Source organism: Barbatula barbatula (assembly GCF_947034865.1).
Source record: "Barbatula barbatula genome assembly, chromosome: 13".
Lineage (NCBI taxonomy): Eukaryota > Metazoa > Chordata > Actinopteri > Cypriniformes > Nemacheilidae > Barbatula > Barbatula barbatula.
Window position 1 is genome coordinate 21,702,128 of NC_136776.1, and position 15,828 is coordinate 21,717,955.

The 15,828-nt window shown below is 39.1% G+C and overlaps 3 protein-coding genes across 4 annotated transcripts in view; 2 read left to right on the forward strand and 1 right to left on the reverse strand.

Moving 5' to 3' along the window:
- Positions 1-355: 355 nt before the first annotated feature.
- Positions 356-1,875, forward strand: LOC306902321 (protein BTG1). The gene is made up of 3 exons (XM_079470791.1): positions 356-515; positions 681-817; positions 1,294-1,875. The coding sequence occupies exons 2-3, from the start codon at positions 700-702 to the stop codon at positions 1,635-1,637; spliced, it is 462 nt and encodes a 153-aa protein (XP_079326917.1). The 5' UTR covers positions 356-515; positions 681-699; the 3' UTR covers positions 1,638-1,875.
- A 789-nt stretch (positions 1,876-2,664) lies between these two features.
- Positions 2,665-13,944, forward strand: ippk (inositol 1,3,4,5,6-pentakisphosphate 2-kinase). Its single transcript, XM_079471644.1, has 13 exons — positions 2,665-2,885; positions 4,867-4,926; positions 5,477-5,572; positions 5,661-5,727; positions 5,835-5,956; positions 6,746-6,835; positions 7,471-7,529; positions 7,866-7,938; positions 8,021-8,300; positions 10,669-10,804; positions 11,085-11,187; positions 11,273-11,352; positions 11,434-13,944. Exons 1-13 carry the CDS (start codon positions 2,805-2,807, stop codon positions 11,648-11,650), a joined length of 1,464 nt encoding a protein of 487 aa, XP_079327770.1. The 5' UTR covers positions 2,665-2,804; the 3' UTR covers positions 11,651-13,944.
- The window catches only part of cenpp (centromere protein P), a 42,649-nt gene continuing 39,280 nt past the window's right edge, over positions 12,460-15,828 (reverse strand). For both annotated transcript variants that reach the window (XM_079471647.1, XM_079471646.1), the window contains exons 7-9: positions 14,644-14,723; positions 14,266-14,357; positions 12,460-13,691 (exon numbers count right to left, since the gene is read on the reverse strand). In XM_079471647.1, coding sequence (XP_079327773.1) covers positions 13,576-13,691; positions 14,266-14,357; positions 14,644-14,723 — 288 coding nt within the window. In that variant the 3' untranslated portion in view covers positions 12,460-13,575. The remainder of the gene's footprint in view (positions 13,692-14,265; positions 14,358-14,643; positions 14,724-15,828) is intronic.

Genomic DNA, 15,828 nt, shown 5'->3' on the forward strand with positions numbered 1-15,828 from the left:
GGTATCACATATTAAAGTCACATTGATATTCGTAATAAAGAGAGATGTTTTAAGAGCTGTTTTGTTTGTTCAAAGAGCTCTTTATACAATTTGAAGTCATAAATAAAATGTGAAAAATGTGGTTTACATAGAACCCACTTTTTCTTATGCATATGGAATTTTCCTAATAGAATAAACAAATGTTGTTGTTGTTGTTTACAAATGATCATTTTCTGTATAAAAAAGCACATCAAATAAACACATTTCTTCAACGAAGTCTCTCTGTTTATGGAAATAACCCATCGGCGACGTCACAGCGACGTCGCCTTCTGATTGGCGGAGCCGCGGGGCTGCAGAGTGTTTACCATCCGACCGCAGAGCTGCAGCTGCACGTAGAGCTCGAATCACCGCCGGAGGAGGAAGTTTGCGGTCGTAAATAGATATTTATTTACTCGTTTGCGCGACCACGTCGAGTTAAATAGCCCGTAAACAGCCGTAGGAACACTCTGTACGTTCAACCTGATTCACTGGAACCGGTTAGTGATTTTTAAGGGTCGTTTTGTCGTGTTGTTTTGAACAAAGGAACGCGTCAAGCCCATTGCCCAGGCCTGTCGAGTTCAGCTGCGCTGGAACTGTAGTCGAATGCGTGTGACCGTTTCACCGCGTGTAATTGTTTTAAAACTTGACATTTTCTTTTTCAGCCCATGATAAAACTTGAAAATGAAAACTGAAGTCTCTACTGCGGCGAACTTTGTGACTCGTCTGTTGAGAGGAACAAGGCTGCTTTCAGAAGAGCAGCTGCAACAATTCAGGTTCTCTTTGGAAGAGTCTTTGGGTGGTAAGAGAAGACGAAACACGATCTTTAAATGCTTCAGGGCTTTTTAAAAGAGCTAAATATATACCTCGCCGAGTATAATGACAAAGGTGGATAATTTGGTGTTTGTAATGCACAATAAGATTACAATCTGATCTTTTTATTGTGCCAAAGTCCGTTCTTGGAAACGTTTATCATTTATTCTCAATCTGCCTGTATCAATGAAAACAAATCTAGCAGCAAGGACAAAGACTTTGAGGAGGAATAGTGAAGGCCGTGAAAAGTGATGTACAAAAACAGAAAAGTATAAATCTGTTTTGTTTAATTTAAAACCATGTGTGCAATACATGCTTGTAATGTTTTTAAACGGCTTTACTTTGTGTAAAGAAATATGTAAAATTGACCATCAATTTTTTAGATGGTATATTAACGTAATGCATACCATTATTACATTGAAGGATTACATTTAGTCCCAGCCCTAATCATTTTCTTTATTGTAGATCACTATCAGCACCACTGGTTCCCAAACGCACCCTGCCGTGGTTCAGGTTACAGGTGCATCCGGATCAACCACAAGATGGATCCCATAATAGGCAGAGCCGCTTCCACGATCGGTATCACAAAGGAACGGCTCTTTTCCCTGCTGCCGAGCGAGCTCACCATGTGGGTCGACCCGTTTGAAGTGTCCTACCGGATCGGTGAGGACGGGTCCATATGCGTTCTCTACGAGTCCACGCCTCCGTCGGACACAAAGCCAACATCAGTGGACAGCTGCAAAGATGGACTGAGAATCGGACAGTCGGGTCCGTCTAAATCCTTCGGCATGATGACTTGTTCTAGCTGAAGAGCGATTCTGTGTGGGTGCTCGTGAGCACGGTCAATAAAACACTGCTCACGTTTGATTTACTTCTTTTTAAACTTTTCCCAAACAGATTTTTTTAAATCAATGGTGAAATTTTCATTTTTAATGACCTCGTTGTGAAAGCAGATGTATTTTGATTAAATGTTTTAAGCTCCCTGTACAGTCATGGTAAATATGTGTTTTTTAAATTTCTATTAAAAGTTTTTCTATGAATTTCTAACACGCGTCTTTGTGGTTATTCTTTCCAAGTATCCTGACTATAAAAATAAAGTTTTGATCAAAATATGTACTTTGAAAGCAAGTCTGTTGTTTGGAAAAGAAGGTGCAATACAAACAGAACAGGATTCAACCATTAGTTAAAACAATTGCACAGAATTAGATGTCATGCTTATTACCAGTTAATATTATTTGATTTTGGTTATAAAAATACTTGCATGTATATTGATAGAACCAACACATTAGCAGAATGCATGGTTTATTCAAACATGTGAATGGTCATGTGAATCCAAACCTGTACGACTAATGCAGAAAAACAAATCTTTTATCTGCGAAATATGGATAACATTGTGAGATATATATATATATATATATATAAATAAACCTTTTAGTTCCAAAATGAGATAATTGAAATCATGTTTTTTATTATGTTATCATGTTTTTAATGTGTGTGTTAGCTGTATTTTTTGTTATGGCTTAAAGCAAACAAACTGCAGTTTGATTGAAAGTCATTGGAATGCACAACAAAAACATGATTTTTGAAAACGTATATCATATAAAAACCAAACAATTAAGACACAAAATATAATAAATAAATAAAACAATAAACATAGAAAAAAAAGAATAAATAAAAAAATATTAAAAAAAACATTTTTATAGAAGATAAACAGAAATCACAGAGAGACTGTTTGATTGACACCTCCTCCGTTCAATCAGCGACAAACGCTCACAGCCAATAGAAACATCGAATCCACGCGTCCAGCCAATGGCACCGCACAGAGGGCGTGTCTTCGCGAAAGCGGTAGTGCCTCTACACCGGGCGGTCACTGTGCCAGTCGCGGATTCTCCAGAAGTTTTCAACCCGACGCCGATCGCCGCGCCCGGACTGTCAAACCTGCGATCGTGCCCACAAATTGACGCTTCTTCTGGGTTATGGAACTGGACAAAATGGACGAAAACGACTGGAAATATCACGGGGAAGGCAACAAGAGCCTGGTTGTGTCTCACGCGCAGGTGAGCGATGAATAGTTACTAGCGTTTAGCTTAGCCGACGTTCACAAACTCAGTCAAATCTCATTTATCGACAAGAATCCAGAACAAACGTCATATGAATGACCCCGACGGGAACAATAGAAGACGTGATATCACAGCTAAACCGAAATCAACACATTTTTGTTATTTTTAAAACGGCTGTCAAGGCTTTAAAGCTAACAGCTATGTGGCTAATGCTGACTTCATCGATAAACTTAATTCGCCAACAGTTACGTCGCGCTTGCGTTAACGTGCTCGATCGCGCCACGCCTACTGCGTTAAACTTTATTTTTATTGATACAATTATTATAAACAAAAAGTCAGATTTGTTCTGTGGCAGTATATCAGTCTTTTGAAGTCTTGAGTTGTGGTGTAGTGGTCTCCATGAGACAATATAGATCCCCTTCTACAGAGGTCAAAGGTCAGGTTAGAAACGTGTCAGTTGAGTAACTCATAATGTTGTTTACAATATATTTGAATTGTTTTGGGGGAGGTTGACCCTTGTTTGGATGGACGACATGCGCAGAAACTACAATTCTGTCTGTGTGTATTGACTCTCGTGTCATTTCGTTCCTGTATGGGTTTCTTATGCAGAACACAAAAGATGTTTTGAAGATCGTCGGTGACCAAACAGCGATGACCCCCATTTGCTTTCATTGTTTGGACACAAAACCACACACACACACACGCACAAAGAGTCCAAAACAGGTTTTGAACCACGTGAGGGTGAATAAATGATGACAGAATTGAGATTTGTCTAATTTACTCAATTCCATGATCATCTGTACCTTCATAAATAAAAAAAAAGCTCGTTTCACAGTACACGATGTGACGACGTGTATCCAACAACAGGACGTTTTCTTAGAAAACATTGGCTAATCTGTTGATGTAATCATGATGGGTTGGGTGGGGGAAGCGGGTGAAGCTCTTATGCAGTGGCCGATTCAGAAATCCTGCAAGGGCTTGTCTGTCTCTGTTTGCGGTTTACTGACATTCCTTAACCCTCCCACAAAGATGGTTACTTGTCATGTGTGCTGACTTGATTTGAAAAATTCTTGATATCTTAACTTAACCGTATCTAGTCACGTGAGTGTAGAACAATGAATTTGCTAATGTGAGCTTCGATAATTCACTCTTAAAGCAAAAGGAAAGTTGGTGAATGAAGGCTACATTTTGCATTAAAAAATAAAGCCCATTTTACGTACTCTGAAGATTTTATTCGCAACACCATTTTGTACCCTTCCCACCACCCCCTCATCTCATGACTGTAATTGTTAGTTGCGTTATTCAATGATCTTTTTTTGTGTGTGTAAAATATAACCTATATATTTCATTGTGATATTTAGGGATGTCACGCTGTTGTGAAAAAGTTCTAAGGGAAAGATGTTTGTTTTGTAAACGTTACTCAAGTGCGCTTAAAGGGAAAGTTCACCCTAAAATCATTATTTACTCCGAGTTGTGCCAAATGTGTATAAATGTCTTCGTTCTGATGAACAAAGAGAAAGATATTTGGAAGAATGGTTGCAACGGACAGATTTAGCCTCCCATTGACTTCCAAAAACAATGGTAGTCAAAAGCGCGCCGGAACTGTTTGCTGTCCTACATTCTTCAAAGTGCCGCCTTTTGTGTTCAACATGACAAAGTATTTTTCCTACTAAGGGAGTGCGAAGGTGAGTTAATGACTTTTGGGTGGAGTATCACTTTAAGAGCCCATTTGTTACATCGTTGTGGTTTGTTTAATAAACTGATGTCGCCTGTAGCTTTCTGAACCGTTTCAGTATCTGTTCAGGTTATGGTTGAGTTTTATGTAGTACACACAGTTTCTTAGAATCCCATTAAAAATGTGATAAAACGGTCAAAAAGGAAGGTCACCAAGGTTTCTGTAAGAACGCTTCATTTTGAATGATTGGAATAATGTATGAAATTAGCGGAAGTTTCTTCACCAAAATGTTTACTGTTACAGCACTGCAGAGTTCTCCGTTTGTTGAAGTTTCCCTCAGAAGATTCTGTGCATACGCGACAGGTAAAGCTTCCTCAAATCTACAATCTCACTTCTCAAATCTAGTCTACAAACACAAGTGTTTCCTTTAGTGTGCTGTAAATCTGATTGTAAATATGAATTCAGCAATTATGGCCTTCAAACGATTAATCGCATCCAGAATAAAAGTTTGTGTTTACATAATATATGTACTGTGCTTATTCATTTTGTATTTATAATCACGTACATGTATACATATTTGGTATTATGGATATTCATATTTACCAATCATTTAAAGTATGTATAAATGTTTATCCGTTCATATTTTTTCTTAAATATATGCAAGTATATGTACGTGTTTGTAAATACAAAATGAATGTGCACAAGACACAGACATATAGTGTGTAAACACAAACTTTTGTTCTGGGTGCGATTAATCGCGATTCATCATTTGACAGCCATAATATTCTCACAAAAGTTTGTGCGCTTATTGTACGAAAGCAAATACTTAGAGCGTAAATGTAAATATGCAAATATTTGAGCTGGAATTCTTTGCATTGTGCAACATCGACTGATTTTCTTCTCTCTTTTACAGACAGCAGAACAAGCTTTTCGGCACATTCTCAACATCGTGGATTACAGTAAATATGTCATGAAGCCTTTACTTGGGGACAAATACGTTCACAGTGGAGTAAGTAGACGCTTCGTGTTTTCACCTTGCCTTATCACAAGCGGTGAGCCAATGAATGTGATGAAACTGATGACTTGACTGTCTACAGGAGGTCGTCAAACTACCGCTGGACTTTGTGAGGCAGCTGTCATTGAAGGTCCAGCAAGAACGACCTGGTACGAATGATCCAAAATTGTATTCTTTCTATACGAGGCCTTGGGTGACGAAGCTAATCCTATATTATCCTACTGTAGCGTAACACTGTGATCTTCCTCTCACGCAGAGTTGCGCTGCGACAAGGTCATGGATACGTTCAGCGGGTGTGGATTGTGCCTTCCCAACCTCACCCAACTCCCCCTCCATCACCTCAGAGACCACAGGCCCCATATCTGCGTTGAAATTAAGGTAAACCTCGACTCAAATCAGTTTTTCTGTTCAGGTTGACAGTCATGGCTACATTACAGATCTTGTAGGTGCCGACTTAAAATTGCATCTGTTGATAGTGCGGTTTATGTGCACGTGCCGTTGCTTTAGCATCCGATTTATCGATGGAATCATGCAAATTATAGGCGCCACAAACATGACTGAAATTTGACTGCCAAATGCAATTTGCATATACCACCTGCCTTGTGTGGTGTTATCGCAATTACGACGATAAAACACTATTTTATTATAGTAAGAAGTTCTCTTTAAATAAGTTAAAAAACCAGCACGATTACAGGTTTTTGCGTCTTAACTCTTTCCAGTATTCACGTCGACGTGTCTCTTGTCTCAGCATGTCTAGTTACCGAGTTTGCTGACAGTTGTTTGTGTTATTTTAGGTTTACATAGTTAAGAGTAGCTTTTGTGTTGGGTTAGCGACACAGCGGTTAAACTGGAACCTTTATGGTTCACACGTCTTGAGGAATCTGCACTTGGCGATGTACACAAACACGTAAACTGTAGTTTTGAACCAATGGTGAATCGGGAACTAAACCACCAGTTCTGAATGACTTAGTGCCTGCCTGCCTGTGTGTTTGTGTGTGTAACTCCATCACATGATCTGATGAAGCATTTGAAACAAATGAGGGAAAGGGGCAGGAATCGGACGTGAAATACTTATGTGTGTGTCACTGAAAACTGTTCAGATTCACAATGTTTCATTATTTAACTGAAGTCGTGGTGATGTAATGACTCATTTCCTATTTTTTTAAGCCAAAATGTGGATTTTTACCCTATTCAAGACACATTACCAAGGAGTTCAAGCGCAAAGTCTGCAGATTCTGCATGCATCAACATTTCAAGGCAAGTATTCAAGCAGAATCAAACATTTGTTTACCAATCTTAAATACATTTCACCCCAAACCACAAGGAAAATTATATTTTGTAGCTTGATATTGTACCATTATTGCAAATTCTTACTACTGTAAGGGAAATACTGAAAAACAGCATTATGTAAAGGCAGTACCAATCTAAACAGATTTAGTTTTGGGGAAATCTATTGGATAATCTGGACAAATCTGATGACCGGTCAACATGAAGCAACTGGATTTCTAAAAGCGAACTTCTACATTCATTTAAGAAAACAGGAACGAGGATAATGTGGTTTAGTGTAAACATCCTGTAATCTATTTGTACTGTTTGCTCAAGTGACTGTCATGAAATTTGTCCCACGAGGGTTCATTTACAGAAAATGAGTTTGGACGAGACGGTCCTTAAAGGGACAGTTCACCCACAAATACAAATTCATTCACCGTCGTGTGGCTCAAAACCTGTAAATGACTTGTGTGCAACACAAAAGAATATATTTTCAGAAATAACACAATGTTCTGTAAGCAAGGCTGCTTTTTGATAACGTCAAGGTTATACCAATTCGATCTTTAATGTCAGGACAGTAACTGAAGTACATGCAAACATTCCTAACTCAATGTTATTTACAGTTAGCCAATGGCAAATGGAAGCGCCTGAGCAGATACTGTCCCCTGGATCTCTTCTCTGGGTGAGTCACTGTGTTTTATCTTTAACTGATGGTGCAATCTTACCAAAACAAACCTTGCAGACGGTTGCCAAGATATTTGTAACGTATATTCTTCTCGGAAAAAATGAATCGATGTTTAATTCAAAACAGCAAAAGGGTGTGACTCACCATCCCAAGACCAACCTTAAAATAAATGCATTAATGCATTGTTTTGCATTTTGAGTCACATGGAATCTAAAACAAACAAATCTATGCATGGGATTAGAATAAATCTTGAGTTGTTTACTTCTGTTTTCAGTGTTGCTTTATGCACTTCATTATGTGCTGAAAAACAATCTGGTATCATTTGCATTACAGGAGTAAACAGCGAATGTTTGTTGCATTGAAGCATTTGTTAGAGGAACCACAAAACAACTTGAAGATTTTTAAGGTAAATGTAAACAACTTTAAGGAATATTCCAAGGTTAACCTTTAATGGCATCCAATTTCAGCAACAACTTTGTTTTTTTCAGGGTGGAGAGTTGATATACAGCTGTCAAGATGATGCCAAACAGCAGCCCGACTTGAACGATCTCATTCAGCACCTTCGGCCTTATTTCCCTCTAGGTAACAGCCACTATAACGGGCATCAGTCCGGCAAAGCAATCCTCAATGAGTTCATCCAGGTCATCTGTTCGGCCCTGCTGAGCGGCGGAGACACGAATCGCTCGGGAGAGCCCAGGAAAGTTCACTCGTCCGAGACCGGTCTGTACTGTGAAGCCAGTCCCTTCCCCAGAGATCTGCTTCGCAACGGTATGTCATTTATGCACGTAGAAATACGTAGTGTTGAATTTTAAAACATTAGCTAAAATGTGTTTATTTTATCTGGATCACAACACAAAAGAAGATATTTTGAGAAACTAGTCAATCTGGGCTAGTGTTGTTTGTTTACCCCCGTTCTTCAAAATATCTTCTTTTGTGATTATACAGGTTTGGAATGGCAAGAGGGTGAATAAATGATGACAGAATTTTTATTATTGGGTGAACTATTCAACTATTTCTTAAAATTATATTCTTAACAATGCAAGTGAATGTTTACAACATTCTTCAAAATATCTTCTCTTTTGTTCTGCGGAAGAAAGAAAGTCATACAGGTTTTAAATGACAAAAGGGTGAGTAAAACGATGACAGAATTTGTATATTGAAGGTGAACTACTCCTTTAACCACTTGTTGCTCTATAAAGGCACTTTGACGTCACATCAACCGCAGATTGCATCATAAATTCCTTACATTGCAGTTACAAAAATTTAAATATAGCTGTAAGCAGCAATTATCGGGTTTCGAGGTTAAAGGCAGTCAAAAGCAGTCGTGCATTCATGAACAGGTTAGGGGGTCACACCTAAACACACGCATGAAGGATCAAAGTCCAACACACACGCACACACACAGAAAAATGACAGGTATGAACTCATAGAAACTATGCATGCTTACAGAAACATGCACGTATACTACAAGAATGTTATTTTTCTGACTGTCAAATCATTTGGACAATTCGTTAATAAGTATCCGAATTTCATTGTTGTTGGCTTTTAAATTGAAGAGAAGGTGCTTTCAAACTCAAGAAGTCTGAAGTTCCTGGGCCGAGACGTTTGTTTTCAAAGCGTATCAGAGCCTGTAGATGTATAACCGTTGCATATTTAGTGCCATTATTCATGTTATAGCGCCACCTAGTGTCCAATTACCGTGTTATTTTTACAGTGAGCTCAGAGCGATGGTCTACACATATGTGTAAAGCCCCGTGAAGCAATCTCAAATCCTTACAACTAGCATCTGACAACGTCCGTTTAAGTGTCATAGGCTCCGCTCAGTTCCGTTTTTGCCCCCCCCTACCGTGTATGAAGATAAATTTCAACGTTTTTTCAATGATTATTTACATTCACACTCCACAGAAGTCATCTGCATTGGTTTGGTTCCGATCGGTTGAAAAACCAAGGACTAGTTCGCGAAAGTAGGTTTTTGACATCATCAGCGATAACTCACGAACCGTTTGATCGACAGAAGCGTGTCCAGAGGCAAAGTTGTTCAGAATGAGAAGAGCTATCATATGATGTAAATAGTTTGAGTATGTGTCAAATGTCACGTGATACACAATTGTTTATGCACTCTAAAAACGTTACTTCGCCCCCCGGTGGCCGAATGAGTTCATATTTCTTACAGACCTTCAGGACCACGAGTCGGACAAGCCCAGCGAGTGTCGTTTCGATCGGCCCCTGTTAACCCTGTCTAATGAGTGCTCAAAATTCATTGGCCGATAGCGGCCATGTTTTTTGAGAAACGTCAAAGTCCTTTTATACAGTCATGGTGCATGACACAAAGACACACCATACCAAATAATAAGTCAATCGGGCAAACGGTTGCGTAGTTATAGCCTTTTTTGAGTTCTTTGCTATTATAGCGCATCCTAGTGGCCAAACACCGAGTCTTTTTTATTGTGACCCCGGACTGAGGGTCTACAGTGAAGATAGTTCAAACGGTTCACGAGTTATGGTCATTTGAGTGAAATAGTCTACTTCCGGTTCAGACGTTTTGGCGCCCCCTAGCGACCCTGAATCGAAATTTCAACTTCTTTTTATGATTATTCATATTCACACTCCACAGAATTCATCAGCGTTGGTTTGGTTCCGATCGGGCAAAAATCCAGGGACTAGTTCATTTTTTTATAAAATGCAAATTAGCGAAAACATTTGCATACAGGAAATGAAATCGGAGATAGCCATTTTTTAAGTTTGGAGCCAAGGATTCCAATGACACCAAAAACTTTGTTGTGCGACATCCGGTTTACGAGCATTGAGCCCAAACGCATTGGCCATCGCTATAGCGCCCCCTATGGGCCGATTTGGCTGGTTCATTGTATCCGAGTAACCTGCACAGATACAACCAATTGACAAAGTCTCGAGTTTCTACGACTTACGGTTTGGGCTGGCCGACACGTTTTATGGCGGAAAAATAATAATAAGAATAAAAATCCATACAAAAACAATAGGAAACCCTAATCAATATTGGACTATACGTTTTAAGTAACACATTAGGAATGAGGTGTGTGTAAGACCTGATAATTGCTGTATATAAATGACAGTCTACTGTTCATTTAATAAGTTCTTCATTTTTTTTCATTCACAGGTAACCATAGTCTTCCCAAAGACAGCGTTCTTGCAAAAATTCACCAAGTTCAGATATTGGACAACCTGGATATCGAGGGAATCTACCCGCTGTTCAAACGAGTAGAACAATATCTTGAAGAGTTCCCTAAAGAGAGGTGAATTGTTTTATCTTGTATATTGATCAATTTTGGTTACTCATCTGCTTGGTAAATGCTCCTGTTCCATCTGTTTATGATACAAGACTTAACACATTTTAACAGTAGGTGGCGCAAAAGACCAATTCAGAATAGATGTCATTTGTTAATTTAAGGCAGCCACAAGGTGGCACTGTGCATGTGGCCATTGGTGATTTCCATGCACATCCACTTTATTTCTATCATGAAGCTTGCTTAAAACACATGATAGATATGTATTCCTCCCTTGCTGTATCTACAGAAACAGACTGCAGGTCGACGGGCCTTATGATGAGAGTTTTATGGAAATGGTGAAGAACTGCCCGACTGAAGACGACGGTTCCGTAGAATATGCAGTCGGGAAGGTAAGACCATAAATGTGTAAATGTAGAGAAGTTGATATTTAAAATGCACACGAATTATTCAAATTAACTTATTGTGTGTTTCCAGGTTCATCAGTATAGAGTCGCAATGACCGCCAAAGATTGTTCCATAATGATCACATTTGCACCTTGTGGAGAAGACGAAGAGTATGTTGTTTTGATTTTTCAACATCAAAACGATTTTAATAATTATTATACGTGTTGTTTAACATTTGTTTGCGTTTACAGACACCAACCGAATCTGGAGATCCAACCTACAAAGCCTCGTTTTACATATTCCGTCTCCATCCTTGATCTGGACCCCAAGCCGTACGAAGGAATTCCTCACCAGTACAAGCTGGACACCAAAATCGTCAACTACTACCTGCGAAACACGCAGACTTCGCCTCCCTCCGGCTTGTATAATGAACGGCAGGAGTGCACGCTGCTATTCCACCCTGTATGAGAACCTCCACACCTCCAAGAGTGCTGCTTTCATAGAATTGAATAGTTTGGGAAATATAAATTTTGTTTGTATGTCTAGTCTTGTCGTCCTGCAACGTGAAGCCGGCAGTGCGTTTCGCTGCTGTTGCTGGGGTGACTGTTTTAAAAATTGTTTGTGGCTGATGTTCTCACCGGGGCTGGTCTCCTAAAGCACAGAATGCCAGAATGAGTCTGTCATAGGCCGTAGTGGAGAAAAAGGACCGTATGTATGTTTGTTCACTTCTGTTGGGCGCTACTTTAGCATCCGAGTGCCAAAATGGGCTTATGGCGTTTCCTCCCAACAAGCCTTTTAGTGCATCAGCTCGCCATGTCGTCGGTCGCTGTGCATGGAGTTTGGAAATCGGATACTTGAAGTGAGACTACTGCTCTGTTACACTCCAAGAGCTTTGACCCTTGGCGGACTATAATATCACAATATATACTGACAAGCACAGAAGCGTTGCATGCTAGTGAATGTGATCACGCTAACCCTTTCACTACCCGTAAGATGAAATAACAGTAACATTATTACTCACTAATGGGAGTTTTTTTGTAACACACTCAGCTGCCGTTATCGTTTCTCTCCATATACAAAACAAAGTGTCTTATTAAAACAATAGTTTTCCTTAATTGAAAATTCTGTTAATGTGGCAAACCTTCATGCGGTTTTTCTAACAGATCTAATTTGTGGCTACTGCTGTACGATGATGCTTTTTGGGCATTTGTTTTTCTAAAACAACAGCGCACGAGTGCGAGTGAGCAAATTTCCTTTTTCTGATGAACTTTTTCTTTAAAGCCTGTCCATGATCTCAACACTTAATTTTCCTCAAAATTGTTATAAAAGCGTCTGTCTGTCTGCGTCCACTCGGTCTCTGCGTTTGACACTAATACATTCATGTGTTCTCCGCTGGAAACCCCAGACCAGAAAAGAATTCATCCCGAGCATCTTGAATTTTATTACCACTATGTGGGGCTTGAGTTTTCATGGCCGTAATTGTTCGCAGAGACGGGCGTGTTTCATACGTCAAGCAAAGACTGACAGCATGCCAGCTTTCATTAGCACAATACGGAATGCTTAGCAGTAAGACAATTCTGCACTTTTTTTAATAGTGACGGGTGTCTTTTTTTTGCTGTGCCATAGGAACGGCAGTATTTTACAGTGCAACTTTAACACTAAAGATGGCACCTCCGGGCCGACATTACTGTTACAAAATTGTGGCGTGAGCATCGCCACTGTTCGCCGAACGGACGACCTGATGCTTATGTTTACCTCTTTGCCGCGTGTTTTTTTTAGCTTTACACGAACGTTCGATATTGCCAAACCGCGTTCACACCACCCTCTTTTCTCTTAATGTGATTTCAAGCTGGTGTTAAAAGTATTGCGCCTTATACGCGGAAGAAAAGCGGTGCGTTAAGTTGATCTTTATGCCATGTTGATGCGTTTCCACGTGTTACTGTGTGGTTTCGCCACACCAACGTTTCAAATCATATTTCTACCTTCATTTAAAACACCAACTTGCACCTTTAAAACCAAGACATCTTTATCTGAGAGGGTGATGTTGTGTTACTTTAATAAAATAATAAAGTGACTATGTAGTTAGGAACGGACAGTAATGTCTCAAAGGAAATAAAATCACAGCCTCTGTGAATTAATCTAATGTTAAAATTTAACCGTTTGAAAATACAAAGTGGATTTTGCTGTCAAACATTTTGTATTTAAAAGTATTTATTTTTCTAGCTCTTGTTTAACGATGTATAATTCCATAAAGTGTGAACATATATGTAAAATGATTGACGCGTACTGGTGGCATAAACATGTAGTTCATGATTGTACAGGAGTTCATATGGAATAAACTGATTAGATATGAAGGAATAGTGTTTGTGTGAATGTTGGGGTTTTGTGACTTCTCACAGACACAAGGTTCTTATTAAACCCTCGATGGATGCCTCCACCCCGAGGATCTGCAGGAGACTCCTGAAGTGATCACTTCCGTTTTCCATCACGTTCTGGTCCATTTCACGAGCTGATTAAATGAAAACCAAATGACAACTTTCAGGTTATATAAACCATTATACATCATAATGTTAATCTATAAACAATCTACAAAAACACTTGCAGGATTCTTACATCTATTATGTTTATTTGAAACTTATTATATGGCTCTCTGGGAGATTAGGATGTTTGACATCACATCACTGACGTTGGCTGAAACTGATATCACAGGCTTGCAAGTCATCTTGAAAATATTTGCAAATAAAATAAAAATATGCCTATTTAATAACATATGATTACACCAAATTGCATGTTTGTTATGTTTGAACGTGTCTTGGCTTCTAGCCTCCAGGAAAGAAAATTCAGTACAGAAGGTTTGCATTTGTTCCAAATGAGCTAATCTAGTATTTCAAATCGATAGTTTGCATCCAATAATTTACTCATGTGGCAAGTAGCGGTGTAATAAGAGGAATAACGTTCATCCAGTTATTGCAAACGAAACTCCTTCAGGGTGACAGAAGACCTGTCAGGGTTTATTTTGTGATAACAACCGGCTGGATGTAGATTATATTCCTTCTCTGCTTTTTCACTCGAGTTATTCTTACCCTGATCTGGCAGCTTCATAAGGAGGTCCAGTGATGGTTTCACCAGTCCCTCCTTGGAAACATCAATCTTCCAAAATATGGTCATGGAGATCCTAAAACAATACATAGTCATTGGCTCTTTCCGACCGTATTTCAGTGATGTCAATGAAGCAGTTTAACCCCAATCAACACAGGCATGAATGTTACAGTTAGCTATAAAAACAAATGTAGTGTTTCCAATGTAAATAGATTTATGCTTAAAACAGGAAAAACGATTTCCCACGGGCTGTATTGAAATAATTCAAAAAAAGCCAATCTTTGCTTCTTAAGCAGAAACAGAAGCCTAATCTTGAATTTACAGGCTAATACATACTCTCGTTTTCATCTGATGGAACGTACCCGGGAAGTTTAGGACTCTGCATGACCATAAGCTCAGACCTGCATCCCTCGGGAAGGCCGACCACGTCTGGATACTTCTCCTGCCAAACGAAAAAACGCTCATGTAAGGATTAAAGGTTTGACAAACGATCCTAAAACCTGCATTCAAAACACTGGCTAACATTGGCCGATAGCAACCACAACAGAGGCCCGTACACACGAAACGTGGAGACATCTCGATTTGAGAAGATTATGTAATTGTTAGTGCAATATCGTCATTTGCTCCTTGGGAAAATGTGGGAAGATTGCATTGAGTCACAGTCTGGGACTTTCAGCATTGATGTTTTAGTTCGAAGATGTTTCCTGTGCATGCGGGGTGGAAATGCTGCTGTGCTATTATTACAAATGTTGTTTAATGATTACAACAAGTTTAATAGTCAAACCTTCAGCGCTCAGAACCGCAGACGAGAAAAAAGATCGACTGTAAATGATCAACGGAAAACAGAAGGATGAAATTTCCATCTTTTGTAGAAACCACTAAATACAGTTTGAAACGGCAAAAGTCCTTCAAATATTTCACAAGCAAGAAGAAACTTTTTTATGTGTTTTACTAAGTAACTCATTCACTGCAGGACTAATTCAATCCATTTGGTTAAGTTACTCTTAAATTTTGCTTCCAATTCGTCTCCTTTATGACTAGTTAAGAAGCTGACACGTTATAATCGGCACGGTTTCCGTTAGCATGTTTCCATAATCCAACCAAACACGGCCGGAACCAAAGCTTAAAGAACTTCCTGCTAGATTCATCAGAAATGAAATGTAAATGTGTATTTTAATGATTTACATCTAGGAAGATTGAGTCATGTTTGATTTATTTATTAGCGTGTTAATACACCATTATGTTCCTAGTACAGTATATCATTTAGACAGATTCCTCCTAAAACAGTTCACTCCACAGCCTTTCCAAGCATGAACACTTTACAGATATTTTCCTCAACAGTGGAACATTTCACAGTTGGGAAATAACATTAACTTGATGTTTCCTCTGTGGAGACTTGTTTCTCCAAAACTCACTGAGCGGGTTTGTCTAACTTGTGACTAAACACAGTTACATTCTTTAACACAAACCGCCATTAACTTTATAAAAACCTGTAGCGTTTTTAGCTGGAACACGTTTTACTAAGTGCTGGGTAATATAATAAATAT